The 18,721-nt window shown below is 39.0% G+C and overlaps 1 protein-coding gene across 1 annotated transcript; it reads right to left on the bottom strand.

Moving 5' to 3' along the window:
• Positions 1 to 37: 37 nt before the first annotated feature.
• Positions 38 to 10,564, bottom strand: LOC128507436 (Fc receptor-like protein 5). The gene is made up of 7 exons (XM_053478399.1): positions 10,498 to 10,564; positions 8,412 to 8,711; positions 6,873 to 7,160; positions 5,796 to 6,068; positions 1,496 to 1,774; positions 206 to 406; positions 38 to 51 (listed from the first exon to the last, which is right to left on the bottom strand). The coding sequence occupies exons 1-7, from the start codon at positions 10,562 to 10,564 to the stop codon at positions 38 to 40; spliced, it is 1,422 nt and encodes a 473-aa protein (XP_053334374.1).
• Between the last annotated feature and the right edge of the window lie 8,157 nt (positions 10,565 to 18,721).

Genomic DNA, 18,721 nt, shown 5'->3' with positions numbered 1-18,721 from the left:
GAATCTGAAGATTTTTAGACCAAACATTAGCACAGCTCTAGTTCTCCAGATCTGTTATTTAATTTACACATATGCTACATCAATCAGTCCATAAAACAGTGTTATTTTTCCTCACCAGTGATCCATAGTGGCCGTAGATTAGATGAAAATGTTAAAGGCGAATTGTATCTCTCTGCACTACACCAGTAAAGTCCTGTGTGATTACGAGCAACAGGACTGATGGTGTAGGAGCGTCCTGACACATAATCACCATGACTGTCTCTTATCCGTCTGTTGGGATTAACTGTGTACCAGGTGAATCTCCAGCCTGTAGAGGAGTCTGTAACCCCACAGTTTAGAGTCACTGAGTCTCCTTCGGTCAGCCAGCTCTGTGGAGATACACTCAGTACTACCTCTGGTCTCTCTGCTACAAAGAAAATACAAAATTGTGTGTTTAGATGTTTACTTTATACATAATAATAATCTCATCAGTAACTTTGTAACCTAACTTAATAATCTCATCAATTTAGTAAGAGAGTTTATTCACATTATAAATAAGGGTGATATATATATATACATATATATATATATATATATATATATATATATATATATATATATATATATACACACACACACACATTATTACATATATGTATTACAGTATACACACGTATACACATAAACAGTCCATACGGAAAGTATTCATACCGATTTAACATTTTCACTTTTTGTTATATTGCAACCATCACAGAATTGTTGACATTTTTGCAGATTAAAAAATAAAAACTGAAATATCGGTCTCAGTGCGCATGCATCACTTATATAGTCAACATCTGTGTGCATATGTGCTGTTTACTGTAACACTGTGACCATGTGTATGAGCATAATGCATTTGTGTGTGTGTGTGTGTGTGTGTGTGTGTGTGTGTGTGTGTGTGTGTGTGTGTGTATGTGTGTGTATGTGTGTGTGCACGGCTGTGCACGTGTGTGTGAAAGTTGTCCAACAGTAGCCCCCTTCATACTTCTCTTCACTTTCTGGCTCGTGTGTGGTGTGTGGAAGTGCACTCTTAGTTTCTATCGGTAAGCTGTTGTATGTATGTGTGTGTGTGTGTGAAAGTTGTCCTACACAGTAGCACCTCCCTTCCCTCTTCTCTCCTCTCTTTTGTTTTAATCACTACAACCATGAACCTTTTTTGGACAGTTTAAGACAGATTGTACTTTGGACACAATTCTCCTCGTCGCTATTACATCCACAGAGTCAAGCTACGTGCCCAGCACAGATCCTGGCTTTTTAATTGCAGTGCCCAGTCTGTTCTTATCTGACACCCTCATTTTACAGCCCCAATAGACCACCGTGAATAATTTGACACTCGCCATATCATACATACATATCGTACATATCATTACTGCATAATCCTACATGTTTATCTCGTATGTCTCATGCAGTAATACACACAGCAAGTATACTTTAAGCACAAATCTATAAAATCCAAATGTAGTTGGAACAGACTCACCTGATACAGTCAGTGTAACAGCATCACTGATCTCTGAGATGCAAGAGTCTTTGCTCTGTCCTCTGCAGATGTAGTCACCACTGTCAGAGTCAGTAACAGACCAGATACTAATATAGCCTCTAGAGCCTATGTGAGGACCAAGACTGTCATTGTTCTTATACCAGCTGTATGTCCACTCAGTGTCTCCTCTTCTCTGTATGTTACATCTGAGCTCGACACCTGTCTCTCCCCTGTACACAAGTGTGTCAGGATCTATGGACACCACAGCTTTAGGACTTACTGTAGAATAAAAAAAAAAACATTATTAATAATAGTAATAATAATAATAATAATAATAATAAATTAGGCTGTAAAAGATTTCCAATGTGTGCATATATAGAAATGTTAAACTCTATTATTATTTTTTTTATAATTAATTTAGGAAATAGGTTTAATTACATTATAAATAGGAGAAAAGAGAGTTGCAACCTTCTAAATCTTTGTTTTTGAATGAACAAAGCACACAATCACACACCTTTACACAGACTCAGGCCACACTTTCAATGTTACACACTTTCATATTCTAAACAATTGTCTGTGTAAGACACAAGCAACATCACTGAGCTCCGGACACTTTTTGATGGGTTAGCAATAAACAGCTTTTATTTTAAAGTTAAATTGCTACATCCGTCCTGTGTGCACTCTTTCACACACACGAGTGAACTACAGCTGGAGCTCACATTTTGTGCAATCCAGTTGAAATTAACACACAATGCAACCACGGGGGCGGGGGGAGGGGGGGATCCAGTGTCTTTTTGTGCCAGTCCCAAGTCTGGATAAATGCAGAGGGTTGTGTCAGGAAAGGCATCCGACGTAAAACGTTGCCAAATCAGTGATGCGAATCACAAATATAATTTCCATACCGGATCGGTCAAGGCCCGGGTTAACAACAACCGCCACCGGTGCTGTTGACCAACAGGGTGTCGGTGGAAATTGGGCTACTTTTGGCCGAAAAAGGAGGGGAAGACAACACCAGTTTGTCACTATCTTCAAGTCCAAGAAAGGAACTGTTGAAGATAAATTGACTGAACTTATGCAACAAATTAATACAGCGGTGAGTCTACTGCAGCCTTAATTTTATTTATTGTTGTAAGTTGATCGTGACATTGCTACCTATTATTATTTCGAAGTATTTAAAAGTAGTGTTGGTAATATTGTTATTTTATTTTATATGTTCTGTTGTTGAGAAACACTTTAGCCGTGGGTTAGGAATCACTTCCCTGCATAGTTGCTGCACTATCAACCAGCATTATGATAATTGCCCTTGTTTAAAATGAAACTTTAAAGGGATAGTTCACCCGAAAATGAAATATCAGTGATTAATTACTCAGGCTCATGTTGTTCCAAACCTGTAAGACCTTCAGTCATCTTTGGAACACAATGTAAGATATTTTTGTGATGAAAATCGAAAAGCTTTCTCACCCTCCCATAGACCAGAAAAGGTACTACCATGCTCAAGACCCAGAAAAGTACCAGGATTATTGACAAAGTAATCCATGTGACATCAGTGCTTCAACTGTAACAATTATGAAACTACAAGAGTACTTTTTTTGCACAAAGAAAACTAAAATAATTACTTATACTACATTTTCATTTACTGTGTCACTTGTGGACGTGTGTTCACAAGAGCACCTCAATGCATGCGTGTGGCACTGCCACACACTTCTGTCATGGTATTCATGAATATTCAAGTGATGCAGAAGAGAGGAAAATATGAAATAAAGTCATTTTCCTTTCACCTTGGTACTTTTCTGGCCTTGAACCTGGTAGTACCAAAGATTTAATTTTTGTTATTTCTTCATCTGTGTTCTTAAAATGAACAAAGGTCTTACAAGGTTGAGCAACTAATGCCAAAATTTTTTTTTTTTGGAAGAAATTATTCTTTTAATGAACAGATTGGTACTGTAACTTTAGAATGTTACATGATCTTAAACTTCATTCTTCATTCAGTTTTTCATTTTTCTACTTTTAGAAACTAGATGTGACAGCAATGCGCACACTGGTGCTCAGAGTTCTGCACGTCTTTCCTGGTGATGATGCCAGTAACTTCTACAACACCTGCTTCATAAGTTCTAAGTTAGATTTTAAAGGGTTATATTACCCAGAAAATAACAATTACCATAAATTTCACATATGTGCTCCATTAAAAATAGGTTAAACAAAAAACTGATTAACTCATTAAACAATGTGAGTCTAGGGTACTTTCTGATTTCTGTGTCAACCTAAACTAGGACTCGTTATTATTGTAAATTGTTTGGAAGTATTAAAATCATATTCATCTCATTGATGAACACTTTCCTCTCGTACCAAATCAATTGTGCAGTACCTTGACCCAGTTTTTTACTGCCATCATTGTTGAGGGAGAAATGGACAGATATGGTCATTGACAATCTGCAGAATATACCACAGGCAATTTGGCCTGTCATATGCTTTGAATTTGGATTACCCCAAAAACATGAAAAACACTTTCAACTTCTTTCAGAAAGTAATGCTTGGGTTAGGACAGAACAAACTTCCACCAAAACTGCAGTCACTTAAGAATCTCCTGTTAGGCTCTAAATGGTTTAGCTCCCACACGTTACAATCCGCAGCGCTCCTTAAGATTATAAAACTCTGGATTTCTGGTAGTTTACAAATCTACAAAAGGGGGCAGAGCATTTTCATATTCATCTCCTCAGCTTTGGAATAGCCTTCCAGACAGTGTTCAGGGCTCAGACACAGTCTACCAGTTTAAAGTCAGACTCAACACACATCTGTTTGGCCTAAAATACACATAATTCATCCCATAACCTCCTACTCCAGTACATTTAATTGCACATTTTCATCTAGTGCTGCTAATATAATGAATGGCAACTATTCTAATTCTTTTCCACCCTTTCTTTCTCTTTCTACCTATCCCGAGGCACCTGGAAATTGTGCCAGTTCCAGTAGACAGAGGCCAACCCATCCAAACAAGGACCACGTCCAGCTAAATTCTGTTTAATGACAGTTTGGAGCTACACACGCTGCTTCCAGCAATCAAGACCCCCTCTGCACCTGTCTGACTTATCCTGGTGCCATGCTGGTGCCGAACTGGACTGGACTCCATGTTAACTTAGACATCATATGTTATATTGAACCTTCAGCTGTCTAACACATAGTATGACTAAGGATCAAACCCTGCCTATATCTGTTATGACCCAAATGAGGAAGCGGTCCATGTTGAGTCTGGTTCCTTTCAAGGTTTCTTCCAGTTGCCATCCCAGCAAGGTTTTTTTCTTTCCACCATCACCATCGTCCTTGGCTTGCTCATCAGGGACAATTAGATCACTTTGATCTACAGACATTTTACTTTCTCCTACATTTTTCCATAATCTTTTTTTAATCTTGTGAAGCCGCTTTGAGACAATAACCATTGTTAAAAGCAATATATGAATAAAATCAAAATGAATTGAACTATTATACGTTTGTGGGAATGTTTTGTTATATTTTTTTAATTGTAAGTATTTTCTGCTCAGTATCTGTAAAGAGAGTTTCTTGTTAAAAGCAAACAGCAGTCTTTAAATTTATCAGGTGGTTAATGATGCTTGTTTCACATGTAAGTCACCAAATGGTGACCCAAACTGAGGCCTTACTTTGGTCAGTAACTTTATTTTTTCAAATAACACGCTAAAATAGTTAAGGTTGTGGGTTATTGGGTTACAGCTCGGAAGGTTGGGGGTTTAAGCCCCAGCACCGCCAAGTCACCACAGTTGAGCCTTCAACCCTATCAGCTCCAGAGGTACTCTATCTTGGCTAACCCTGCGCTCTGACCCCAGCTTCCTAACTGGGATATGTGGAAAGATTTTTTATAATTTCAGTGTGCTGTAAGGTACTTATGACAAATAATTGAATAACTGAGGGGCGGTGGCTCAGTGTGTTAAGACCCTAAGTTACTGATTGGAAGGTTTGAGTTTAGAACCCCAGCTCCACCTGGTTGCCACTGTTGGGTCATTGAACAAGGCTCTATACTCCCTCTACTTAGGGGTGCACTATAATAACTGAACCTGCACTTTAAGAGAGCAGTGCTGGCCATAAGGGGACAGCTTGGAAGATCCTAAGACCGGCTTCAGGTAATATTACAATTAGAGAACACTCATAACTTTAAAAACTTTGCTGACACAGAGGTTAAAACCACTAAACCCAGTGACTCTGGTTCATCAGTTCCCCAGTTATAAATTTCTAAATATTCTTTAATGTAAGACATTTTTTTAAACAATAAACACACTACATGAAGACTCACCATGCACTGTGATGTTGACAGGATTACTGGTTTTAGATTCAGACTCACACCAGTAAACTCCAGTGTAGGATGTGGAGAGGGAGCTGATATTACATGTAGATCCTGTAACTGATCCCCAGCTTGAACAATCTAACACTCTCTCACTCTCTGTGTATTGTCTCACTGTCCATCCAGTAGAGTTACTCTGGTCCTCACAGCTCAGTGAGAGAGAGTCACCAGTAAAGTGTTGAGTTCTGTTGGGATTGATGATCAGAGAGACTGGAGGAGATTCACCTTAAACACACATTATAATTCACATGTCTTATTATGATTGACATATCTGTACGATCCACTGAATACTGCGGATATGTTGTTTGGTTATTGATGCGTAAATTTATTTATTATTGCGGTTATTATATTCTTAGTTTGTATAGTGCAAGCCAAATTGTATAACATGTTCTTTTATTTTGAAATATAATGTGCGGTGTTTATTTTATGACAGAATGTGGCGCTGTATTAGAATTATCAGGCATGCGCAAGGGAGAGTTTTTGTTTTTGTTTGAAAGAAGTGCTTGCCAAGTGTGGCTCGATATAAGTTTTTGACTGTGCTCGTGGAACTTGGATCGTGACGTGAAATCATTTGGAGCAGAAAGAATTTAATGTTTGTTTTGGAATGCTAATCGGTACTGGACCGAGCTTTATTTGGAAACAAAGAATAAATCTTCACAAGACTGTGGATCTGTTTCTATAAAGACACACACACGCTCACACAAAGGTTGAAACACATGTAAAACAAAAATAGCTAACATTGGCAAGCTAAGTGGGTTTTAAAGTTGAAGGTATGATAAACAGTCACTACAATTGACATATCATTATCATATCATTGACATAATTTTACACTGAACACATTTACGCCTCATTTAATTAGAAAGAAAATAATCCTCTACCAGTGTTTAAAGTATTTAACTGCCTTCAATAAAATAAAGATGTTTACACCAAAAATTTAAACAGTGGTAATTCTACATATCTGGAATTTATATCACATATAAAGTGTTTTTCGCCCCAACACTCCACAACAACAGTGTTATTTTTACTTACCAGTGATCCACAGCGGCTGTAGATTAGATGGAAGTGTGAAATGCAAATTGTATCTCGCTGCACTGCACTGATAAACTCCTGTGTGATTACGAGCAACAGGATTGATGGTGTAGGAGCGTCCTGACACATAATCACCATGACTGTCTCTTATTTCTCTGTATGGATTAACTGTGTACCAGGTCAATCTCCAGTCTGTAGAGAAGCCTGTAACCCCACAGTTTAAAGTGACTGAGTCTCCTTCAGTTAGCCAGCTCTGTGGAGATACACTCAGTACTACCTCTGGTCTCTCTGTTACACAGGAAATATACAAAGGTATAAATTAGTACATTTACTTTATATACAATAACAGTCAAATATATGTAACGTCAGAATAAAAAGTTTTACCAATTTTGAGTTCTCCCATTTTATTTTTTAGGGACCTTTCCACCTTCAGGGGATCAATAAAACACCACAACACAAGCCAGTGGTTTTTAATTTAATGTAAAGCTTTAAAGTAAAGCTATTTAATTATCATGAAGTAAGTTTTCAGACTCTACAAATGTTTAAACATTACAGGGGTAAGTGATGTAGACTATATATTACTTTTATGAGAAGTGAATATTCATTTTAATGCACATTGCAATTTTTCCACATTAAAAGACAGACATACAGACAGAATGATAGATAGATGTGGTGGAGAATAGCGCAATAATCTCGAGACCATAAAGTAAGCAACTGAGTAAAGTACAGGTTTGATGCTGTAAGCACGTCACACTGGAACAATTTGTAATATGGCCCATTAAATATATAAGTTTGACATTAAAGTTGAGATTCAGAAAATTCATTAAACCTTCGGGTAAAGGCTCAATAAGATATTTTTACATATTATTTATATACTCGATATATATCAGACAATGCAGAGATTGCTCTGTACCAACAATCAGGCTGAACACCATTATTGTGATGAATATTTTTACAAGATGAACACAGCTCAGTACTAGGATTCTCTCCTGCCATGCAGAGGGCCAAAGTTACACCAGTTACACTTCATTTACACCAGTGACACATGGGAAGGCTGCATCAGGAAGGGCATCTAGTGCAAAACCTGTGTTGTGTCAAAATGTGGTCTGCTGTGGCAAACTATTAATTGGAGCCCATTAACATTAACAACTACACCAATCTGAGTTAACAAGAGACAGATGCCCCCTACATGTAGATGATGTCTAGTGCAGGATGTAAATCAAAGCTCAGCTGGATAATGTGCAGTGATGTAGAATGTTGTTGTAAATGTATGACACTGAGCTCAGCAACACAAAGCAATATACTATAAAAATGAGCAGGACTAAAGATATCGAAAAAGCAGGTGTTATCTGTGGTGTGTGCAAAATTTCTGGCTGTGTAACATATGATCTAAAACTTAATGAAATTGCAAATGTTAATCTCTGATTTATTACATTACATATCAGTACTACATTACATGAAATATTTATCACACACGTCATCATACACTGTAAGCATAAAACTATAAAAACTATAAAAATGTTGTTGGCACAGACTCACCTGATACAGTCAGTTTAACAGCATCACTGGTCTCTGAGATCTGAGAGTTCTTGCTCCATCCTCTGCAGGTGTAGTCACCACTGTCAGAGTCAATAACATGCCAGATCCTGTACCACTGATTTGTGCTGTATGAATAGTCTCCATAGGGTCTCCGAGGGCCAAGTCTGTCACTGTTCCTATACCAGCTGTATGTCCACTCAGTGTCTCCTCCTCCTCCCTGTATGTCACATCTGAGAGTAACTCTCTCTCCTCCGTACACATGCGTTTCAGGGTGTATTGACACCACAGGTTTAGGACTCCCTGTAAAACACAACAAATCAAACAACTGCTTTAATAAATTTTATTTAGTTAGTGACCTAGTAACCCAGTGTAAGGATCTCTCCAGTGTTCGAAGCTACAAAGCACTTTTGTAAGTTGCTCTGGATAAAATTATCTCCCAAATTCCTAAATGTAAATGACATGACCTATAAAGAAATTTCAGAGCAGAGCCTTTTATAAAAATACATTTTAATTACAAGTAAACACGCGACCTCGGCTTGCTCCGGGAACCAGGCCTCCAGTCCTCGGTGTTGCCTGATGCCGGAAGCCGGAGAAGGGGACATCGTAAGCAGTTCGCAAGGAAGCGGAAGCACGGCAAGTGGGCGGGAGTCTGTGCTCGGCTAAAAACAAACACTAGCCAGCCGGCTCTTCCGTCCATCATCTTATCAAACGTCTGCTCCAAAAACAAACTGGACAATAAACTGGACGACATCTGACTGCAACTGACTACACAGTGTGAGTTTAGGGACTGCTGTGTCTTTGTTTTCACTGAGACATGGTTCAGCAACAGAGTTCCAGACGCCGCCATTTAGCTAGACGGACTGGCCTCGTTTTACCCTGAGGCTACGTTTACACTGCAGGTCTCGATGCCCAATTCTGATTTGTTGCCTATATCTGATGTTTTTGACCAACTTTTTACACGTTCTTTTAACTATGACTCATATTCGATACATGTGTTTACACTTGCCATGCCTTCTGTAACATCACACATACTTAAAGGGAGGTTCTTGCGCTACACACTAGCCAAGATAGACAAAGGTGAAGTATGCTTGACGCTCTGCGATATATGCAAAGTTCACGAAATGTCACCATGGTTTTAAAACGGAGGAGGGAAAAAAAACTGCATAATTGCAGCCTGTGCATATGCTTCATTCACCAAATACTGATTTCTTAATGTTATTTATCGCAAATAAGCATTAAAAAAGGGTGCTTTTCTTTTTCCAGGTCACCTGCGATGTTATAATTCCACACGCGCTTCCACCAGAGAATAACATTACAGCAATAAACCGCAAAGAAGTCTCAGTTTTAATGACGTACAGAACGCAATGCCTCAGGAAATCCGATCTGTCTGTTTACACGACAATCACATTAGCACATATCTGATTTATATCTGATTTATTTCCACATATAAAGGAGGCCTGAAACTGATCTCGAAATATCGGAATGCATGCGTTTTTTTCCTGTTTACACGGACATAGAACATATCGGATATGTGTCACATATGAGCAAAAAATCTGAATTGGGTCACATTTTTGACACATCTTTACACTGTCAGGTAAAGCACAAAGCATATTAAAAGCAAAGAATAGTGTTAACTCGCCTATGAAGTGAAGACAAAAGATCTGAGGAATGTTTCCGGTTTACTCCTATTTATAACCTGCAGGTGCGTCTGATCAGATGACGTCACCTGACCGATGTTATATAAGCCAAAATTTGGCGTGTTTGATACACACATGCTTCACAACCGGCAACATGACAAGATGTTCCCATAGCGTTTTCATGCAGCATCGAGTGTAGCCTTTGAAAGGGAACATGAACAGAGCTCATGCAAAATTACTTTTTATAAAGTATTAAAAACTGTCACACTAACAGCCAAAACACAGAGCTAATTTATGCACAACAGGAGAAACCACGTGAGGCGTGGCTAAACCCCGCAACCACATCCGATTGGACCAATCACCCATTGGGCGGACTGGCCCCAAAGGGACAAAACCCTAAGGAGTAAGAGTTTGTGAGTCGGGAAGTTAACATCACAACTGCAACGTACAACATCTTCCAAGCAGCTCGGGCTTCCGCCCTTGCGGGTGCTGCGCCGCCACCGCTGCTGGCGTCATCTGTGCTTCAAAAACTCTCAACGAGACTTCGTGCCAGAACTCCAAAGTCCAGCAACGAAGAAACCCTCAGGAGAAGTTCCAGAGCGCAGCCATCGGTAACCAGGCAACCAACGCCTTACCGAAGGGCAAATACTAGATTTTGTGTTATCTTCGTTGGCCACGTGATAAGCAGAACTGGTAAGATACACTAAATTGTGCTAAACGCTGGACGGGTAGTTGATAAAGTGTACATTATAAATTTTGTTCCAGTTAATCAAATTAACCTGAATCGTTAAAAATTCGATACAACTCTGACCTAGAACTAAACATTACATCTTAATGGTGAAGGATGCATTGGCATTGTGTCCACGTTAAAATGTCTACATTTATAGGTGGACAATGCGACCGTCATTGGTTGTCTTTATTATGTAAACCCTACATATAATGGTGAAGAATGCTGGCAGTCCTTCATTGTCATTATTACGTTAAAGACCCTACACATTGCTGCTACTTCAGAAATGTCAACATTTACTGTTTCTCCTCCCACTATCTTAACTTACACAGTACCTCATCACTTAAAAAAAAGTACTGTAATGTGTTACGTTGTTCTGTAGCTCTTTGTTTGCACATTTGCACGTGCACTTTGTTGTATGTTGTCTATTTTTGTCTCTTTTTTTGTATAGAGATAGATAAGTTTAGGTTTTAAAACTTAAAAATTTAAATCTGTCATATCTGAGCCAGTCATCTAATTAGATTGATTGAGTTAACTACAAGGAAACATGAAAAACATTTTTTTTTTTTTAAATGTTAAATTATGGTACTTTTATGGTAGTAGTGACTAAATTGATATATCTCACCTTCAACATATGACACTGGTGTAAGTGAAATCAGCACTAAAAAGAGAACAGAAACAGAACTTGATAAAAACACAGAAAAGATCGAGTGCATGTAAACATTTAGTGACATTAAACATTATATTCAACAAATTAATCCATCTGAAAGAACCAAAATACTGAAACAAAACAAGCAACCAAACAAACAAATAAACAATAAAACAATTATAAATACCGGTAGTCCCCGACTTATAAACATTCAAGTTACGAAATTTCTGCAGATACGAACGGACCGCGGTTTGCATTTAACATTTGTAGATGTGAACAAATTGCAAAAGTAGCTTATGAGTTTGTACAAAAATAGACACTGCAGTTCACCAGATGACAATATTTACAATTATATACAATGTTTTCAGTATGTAAGTAAATGCTCTTGCAGAAAAAAAAATGGCATTATATTATAAAATATAATGCAATATATTAGATTATACATTTCCATATATAGAAAACTAGTGCTTAGATTTATTAATATAGTTAAGTATATGAATGGACCATGGATGGATATTGCAATGCAGACAAAAGGCATTATATCTATGCAGTGGAACCATGGATTACAAGCATAATAGATTACGAAAGCGGGCTCCTATTCCAAAACACTCTTCCTAACCAAATTAAATTTTCCTATTAGAAATAATGGAAACTCAAATTATTCATTCCACAGCCCAAAAAAATGTATATGTAAAAACAATGAACACAAAATATTGTGTAAAAAAAAAACAAATTAACTTGCACTTTAAAAATAAGATAACAGATAAGTGTTTCTGTTTGTGCGCGCAGGTGCTGTGTGTGTGTGTGTGTGTGTGTGTGTGTGTGTGTGTGTGTGTGTGTGTGAGAATCTAAAGTAAAGTACACATTTACCTTTTCTCCACTCTTTTCACACATGTGCACGCACGCATGCATGCGCGTACGCACGCAACGAAAATGCTGTTTTATCGGAAAAGTAAACAAGAAATCTCTGTAATGACATTTGATTGAGCGACACACTAACGGAATCAATGCTGTAAAGTAAAAATATAACACATTAACCTGCAATTTACCTTGAAAAGAATCACAACAGAGCAGTGTTTCTGTGTAGAGCAGAGAGAGAGTGTGTGTGTGTGTGTGTGTGTGTGTGTGTCTGTGAAGGTGAAAGTAGGAGGGCTCTTTAATGTGACTTGTTTTGCTTTACTCGCACGCTCTACACACACGCATACAGACACAAAATAAAATATGTTTTACGCGCACACACGTGGTCACATTGTTATAGTAAACAGTACACGCGTGCACAGATGTTGATTATACCAGTAAGAGACGCGCACTAAGACCCAGCCTTCAAAACAAGAAGCCCATGCGTGACACATGATACTCGGTACTCGTAAACCAAGACTTGTTCGTTTTCCGAGTCAAAATTTATTAAAAATCTTTGCTAGTCTTGCGTAACACTCGCAAACCACGTTACTCGCAATTCGAGATTTCACTGTACTAATAACTGTTTTATTGAAACAAAATTGAAACTTAATGCACGTTTAAGAATTATACACACACTTTGTGTACTTTGTGCTTTGATTAAAGGTCCTACACATCATATTTTTCATTAAATGTTAATATGATCTTTAGGGTCCTAATGAAAAGTTTGTATTATACGTTAATTAAAAATTCAAAATTATTGTGTAAAAAAAACACTAATTTTACCTGGTAAAAACTAGCTCTGTTCTCAGCAACCTGTTTCAGTACATGCTAATTTAAATGCTCATGACCTCTGCTGAGCCCGCCCCCCCCCCCCCCAGTTCTGTGGGGTGTGTCTTCACAACACACGTGGAGTATAGCCATGGAAGTGTAGTCCAGTGCGGGCAATGCTTTGGACTGCATTACCCACAAAGCATTGCCACAACGCAGTGCTTTGTGGGTAATGCAGTCCAAACTGGAAAACGCTGGATTATAGAGTCTGAGCCTGTTTTCTTCAGTCGTTTTTGGTTTGATTTAAGTATGGAACCTACGCGGAAGTTTGTAATATCGCCTGACAACGCAGAAATTAAAAGAATGGACATGCATCGACTCGATTTGTCTCTCATCACTGCATGGGCATGAATTAACGGGCTGTTGCGCTGCCGCGAGCAACAACAACAAAAACCGGAGAAGCTTACTGAGAGAGATCCGGACGCGAGGTGTTTACTGATGTGTTTACATGACTTCTTAATCTTCGACAGACATCGTTATAAACCATCTAACGTTACAAAGGTAAGCATAATATAGTTTTCCGACTACGTACACAGTTTGCAACTAGACAATCACCTCAATGCATTGTTTATTATAAACGTGCGATTAGGGATTATATAGAGACGGATGTACATAGAGAAGATGACATAACCATGTTCTATGAGAGTGTAAGTTAACTTACACTCCGCATTCATCGTGATTATTAGAAAAGGCGATCTGCAAAGAGTCATAGTAAAATAAATTACACTCACCGACCCTGGTGAAGATGAAGCAGGAACACGAAGCGTTAGTACAGATCCATTTTTAGGAGCAGCTTCCTAGTAAAACCTGCTTTATATTGACCCGCGTTTATAAAGCAGTCTGGTGAAAAATGATTATCGCAAACATGAACGCATTTAGGTAAATCGGCGGGGACGTTAGCTTTAAAAACTAAATTCAGCCACTGCGTCCTCAGTGGCTCAGATACCTAACCCTAGGTAGGTACCCTAGGTCACTAACCCTAGGTAGTGAATGACAACTGCTGTGTTCGCTATTACACCCAACAACTGTACACAACACCCGCTTAGGCGCCATTTTGCTCCAGCGGCGAAAAACAATGGCCGACAGCTTCTTCTCACTCGGGGCGGGTCTTTGCTAAAACACCAGTGTCAATCAACTAGTGTAGGAGCGGCCTCTTGTGGTGTGGCGTCACATCGACAGGCATTTGTGATTGGCCTGATTTTAGAAGGGGCATGTTATTGTAATAAATGAAAAGAAAACCACTGGGCGGCTCTTTATCATCGTAGAGTGGTTGTGTACGCATTTTCCTAACACACAGTTCAGTCCAAACAGCTTAAAAAAGTGCATGTAGGCCTGTATGACCCCTTTAAGAAAACTCCAAGATGAGATCTCATGTTAATCTCTTCTTTGTCTCTTAGACATGAATGAGCCGTGATACTTAAACGTATCTTCTCAAAGGTGTCTCAAATGTGTCACATTACCTTTAAATGTCGGAGATAGTTTATTTGTCTTCTGTGCAACTCACATATGCAGGAATGAGCCGTCTTTGAGACTTGAATGAGATTTTAGCCGTTTTCTCAATCTTCTCAATTGTGGCTCAAATATAGCTCATCACCTCTAAACATCAGAGATACACAAATAAAGTTGACAGTGCTTGTAAACTGTGCATTCGGGTTTTCTGATATGTCGTGTAGAATTAAACTCATCATTACTTTTAATCAATGTAAATTTTACTACTACTGGAGTGACGATCCAAAATGTAGAACTCACACAATGCACATATTATTATATATTATTATATATAACTTTCAGGCATCCTAATGGCAGCAGATTCTAACCTGTCTGCCAATTTTCATGAGGCTTTGAGCATGTTAAGAGACCCAAAAAGGTTGGGAAAAAATCCTTAGGAAAACAATAGGGTCCTGCACACCCTATAGTGCTTGGGTCCTAATGACTATAATATTATCTGTCTGGAAATATAATAAAGTTTTATCAGACAGAACTAGTTCTAGTTCTCTGCTCCAGTTTTAGTGGGTACATATCAGTGGAGTTCACTGAAAGAAGTCACTCAAGTCTGTCTCACTTCCCCATTACCAACCCCCCCTTAGAGCTGTTGAGCTTGCAGGGTTGCAGTAAAAAAAAAAAAAAAAAGTTTAAACCACAAATGACAACGGCCAACTAAAAACTAAAAAGTTCTTGCAAGACTAATGACACACACACACACACACACACACGCACACATTGCTAGGGAGCATAAAGATAGAACTTTGGGGCAATAGATAAAGGTCATGTGGTCAGATGAGTTCAGTGTACATTCATATAAAAAAAATTCCACTTACATGTAGAGGTGTTTAATTATTTAATTATTTTTATGTAATTATTTTCACTATGTTCAAAGTCATCAAACATGGTTCAGGTTCATGGTGAGAGTTTTACAATACAGTAAGCAGACAGCGGTGTAGAGGTATAATAGATGCATGAAACACAGCTGTGGTTAGATGACACACTGATGGATTCTATGTGCATTACGTTTTGTTTTTATGATTAAGATGGGAAATTATTGAGAAATAGGCGAAAATGTAAAGTTTTTAACTTTTTTACAACACAGTAAAAAAACCACCAACACTGTAAAAAAAAACACAAAAAAAATAAATACCACTAAATATACTATTCATATGCTGCTACACTTATCATCTATAATGTTATCAATAATAGGAGTAGCTAAGAATTAGTCATGCTAACTCTGCCATTCAAAAGTTTTAGAACACTTTCTAACTCCATGATGGTTCCTGATTTTTATTTCTTTCTACATTGTAAAGGAATGCTGAAGGCGTCCAAAAATGCATTAATCTCCTTTGAACAGTTAATAGTGAGATGTTTCTGCTGCTTCTGCTCTGTAAAGACTTCATAACGCCTCTAATCTCAGGTGCTGTTAATTGGTCATTTTTCAGGCTGATAACTCTAAATGAACTTCTCGTCTGTGGCAGAGGTAGGTTTTGGTCTTCATGAGAGCCAGTTTCATTATGGTGCTTGACGGATTTTGCAAATGCACTTGACAATACTGTTCTTGCAAGAACTATTACAGAAAGGCTGACCTCTGTGTCTTAAAATAACAACTAACTGTTGTTTTTGTTACGTAATTACCTAATTCCATATGTGTTATTTTATAGTATAGTTTTGAAATCCCCAGTATTGTTGTAGAATGTAGAAAATAAATCACCAAACAAAGAAATTTGCAAGTGACCCCAAACTTTTGAACAGTAGTTTATATTACAGAGATACCATATAGCTAATTGTTTACACCAGTGTGTTTAATAGAATAAACAAGATCGATATTTCTTTTAATGGAAGCCATTTACACCCGGCTCTCCATTTCCCCCAGTAAGTCCCTTAGCATTAGCCTTTCTCTAAATGTAGCATTAGTGAATGGAACAGTAACACCTGATTGCTTTAAAGTATAAAGTGAAAATTATAATGTAATCATGGTATAATTCACTGTAGTCTCTATAATGGGTTTTATGTTTTATGTTACACTTCCCCTTTGTCAGCCTCAATGGTCTCCTGAATGTTAGCATTAGCATTTAGTTTGCAACCTATTCTAGAAAGACAGCTCTAACACACTGGAGTGGTGTGCTCACACACAGGAGGGAGCAAATTCACACACATAGAGTGGCACACTCACACACACACATTTAGAACCATTAGTAAGACATCAGGTTTCCTCTCTTGCATTCAGTTTAACGCCTTCTTCCCTTTTTCTTACAGCGCCAGATAAAAAAAAAAAAAGAAGTTGAAGTACAGCAGGCCTGTGTGTGTTAACAGGACTATAAAGATGTGTTTGTTACTGCACAGCTGCTTTTGGTAATGTTGAGATAATTAATGACATACTTATTATTTTTTCTATAATAATTTAAATAATGTTGTACATTAGTTTGGTATTAATATTGTTTATATGTTTATATCTTGATGGAGCCAGCGCGAGCGAAGCAGAGCGACCAAATCAGAGCGACCAAATCAGAGTGGCGAAATGAAGATTCCGGCACTGGATCTCGGAACGGACCCATCGAGAGTCCCAGCACCGGAGCAAGCTACAGCCAGCTGCCGCTGCGCCCTTCCCTCCTACAACGGCGACGTAGAACCCTCGACTCCGAACATTCTCCCCGTGCAGTCCTCTCGGCTCTCCGGTGGTGATCAGCTGTCTGAGCCGGCGGGCAGCCGAGTTACTGCGTCGCCTAGAGCGCCAACCGTAGTCGTTTCGCCTGTGCCACAGCTGGAACGTAATCAGATTATTGCTGAACAGGAGAAGGATCCGGTTCTGCACAGGGTGCTAGGTTGGGTTAAAGCGGGCCTATTTGCTCCCAGTTTACTCACCTAACGTTGCACAAAGGGTTACTCTACCGCCGCTGGGAACGGTCGCGCGGCGTGGACGAATGCTTTCAGCTGCTGGTACCAAGGGCTTTGCGGGCATGTGTACTTCGGGGTGAATAAAACTTTGAGGCGGTTGCGCACTCATTTCTACTGGCCGGGCTGTCATACCAATGCGACCTCTGCATGGCAAAGAAGGGCCCCACCCAGCGCACACGAGCACCACTGCAGGACTTTCAGGTGGGGGCACCTATGGAGTGTATGGGCGTGAACACACGCTGGGGAAACGTCAAACTCTGCGGAAGCCGAACCACCGCAGGACAATGTTTGCGCTCCTCCCTCCTCCACAAAAGGACCCGGCGTTCACAGCTCCAGCGCCGACTGACTTCACGCCTCTACGACTGAGAGAGTCATGGTGACCGGGGACGGTCACAGCTCGGGTGGGGGCAGTGTGGCGTGGGCGGGGTGGTGGCTGACGACCATAATGCATTGCGGGGGGTTTTTAATGTGTCCACCCTGTTGGGAAAGGTTGTTTGGGTTAGTGGCTTCGGCCATGTTGTGTGAGTTAGGTGTGTGTGTGACCTGTTGAATGTGCTCCGGTTCATGCTTAGGCTGAATTGGATGTAGGTCCTCAAGGTGTATGTGTTGCTCATGCTGTTGTGTGACTGTGTGCTTAATAAAGTACTCCCAGCCATCTGCATTGGGCAGTAAGCAAGTTCACTCGTATCTTCAACATCCTTTCCGGCGGTAAAACACTACAATATGTTTTGTGACCATAATAGTAACAATGTTTTATGTATATTTTAATGCATTTTTCTCAGTATAACCTAGTCTAGTTAATGCTAAAATGGTTTTGTTTAAACTTGTCTGCTCACAGGAAACACCACTAGAGGTTCCACCACAGCAGCTTAAGACATTTCAGTTAGTCACAACTATGATTTCCACTGGTGAAAGTACAAACAACAGTCACCAGACTGGTGTCCTTCAACTTCTGTAAAAAGCTCCTGCTGATGTTTTGTTAATCAATAAATAATCAAACAATTAATACTATTGCATTGTCACTTTTTCACATTTGTAACATTTTTTATTTAAAACTTGTGATTTATAATCTTTATTTATATACTCCATGTATATCTTGTAGTTTTTGTTTTTTAACATTGCACTGTAACTTCTGGTCAGTTCTCACTTTACCCTGTGTATACTGACCACATGTAAGATGTACAGT

This window comes from Clarias gariepinus, chromosome 1 (assembly GCF_024256425.1).
Source record: "Clarias gariepinus isolate MV-2021 ecotype Netherlands chromosome 1, CGAR_prim_01v2, whole genome shotgun sequence".
In the NCBI taxonomy this organism is placed as follows: domain Eukaryota; kingdom Metazoa; phylum Chordata; class Actinopteri; order Siluriformes; family Clariidae; genus Clarias; species Clarias gariepinus.
The sequence above is the reverse complement of the archived record's forward strand: the minus strand, read 5'-3'. Positions and strand labels throughout refer to the sequence as shown.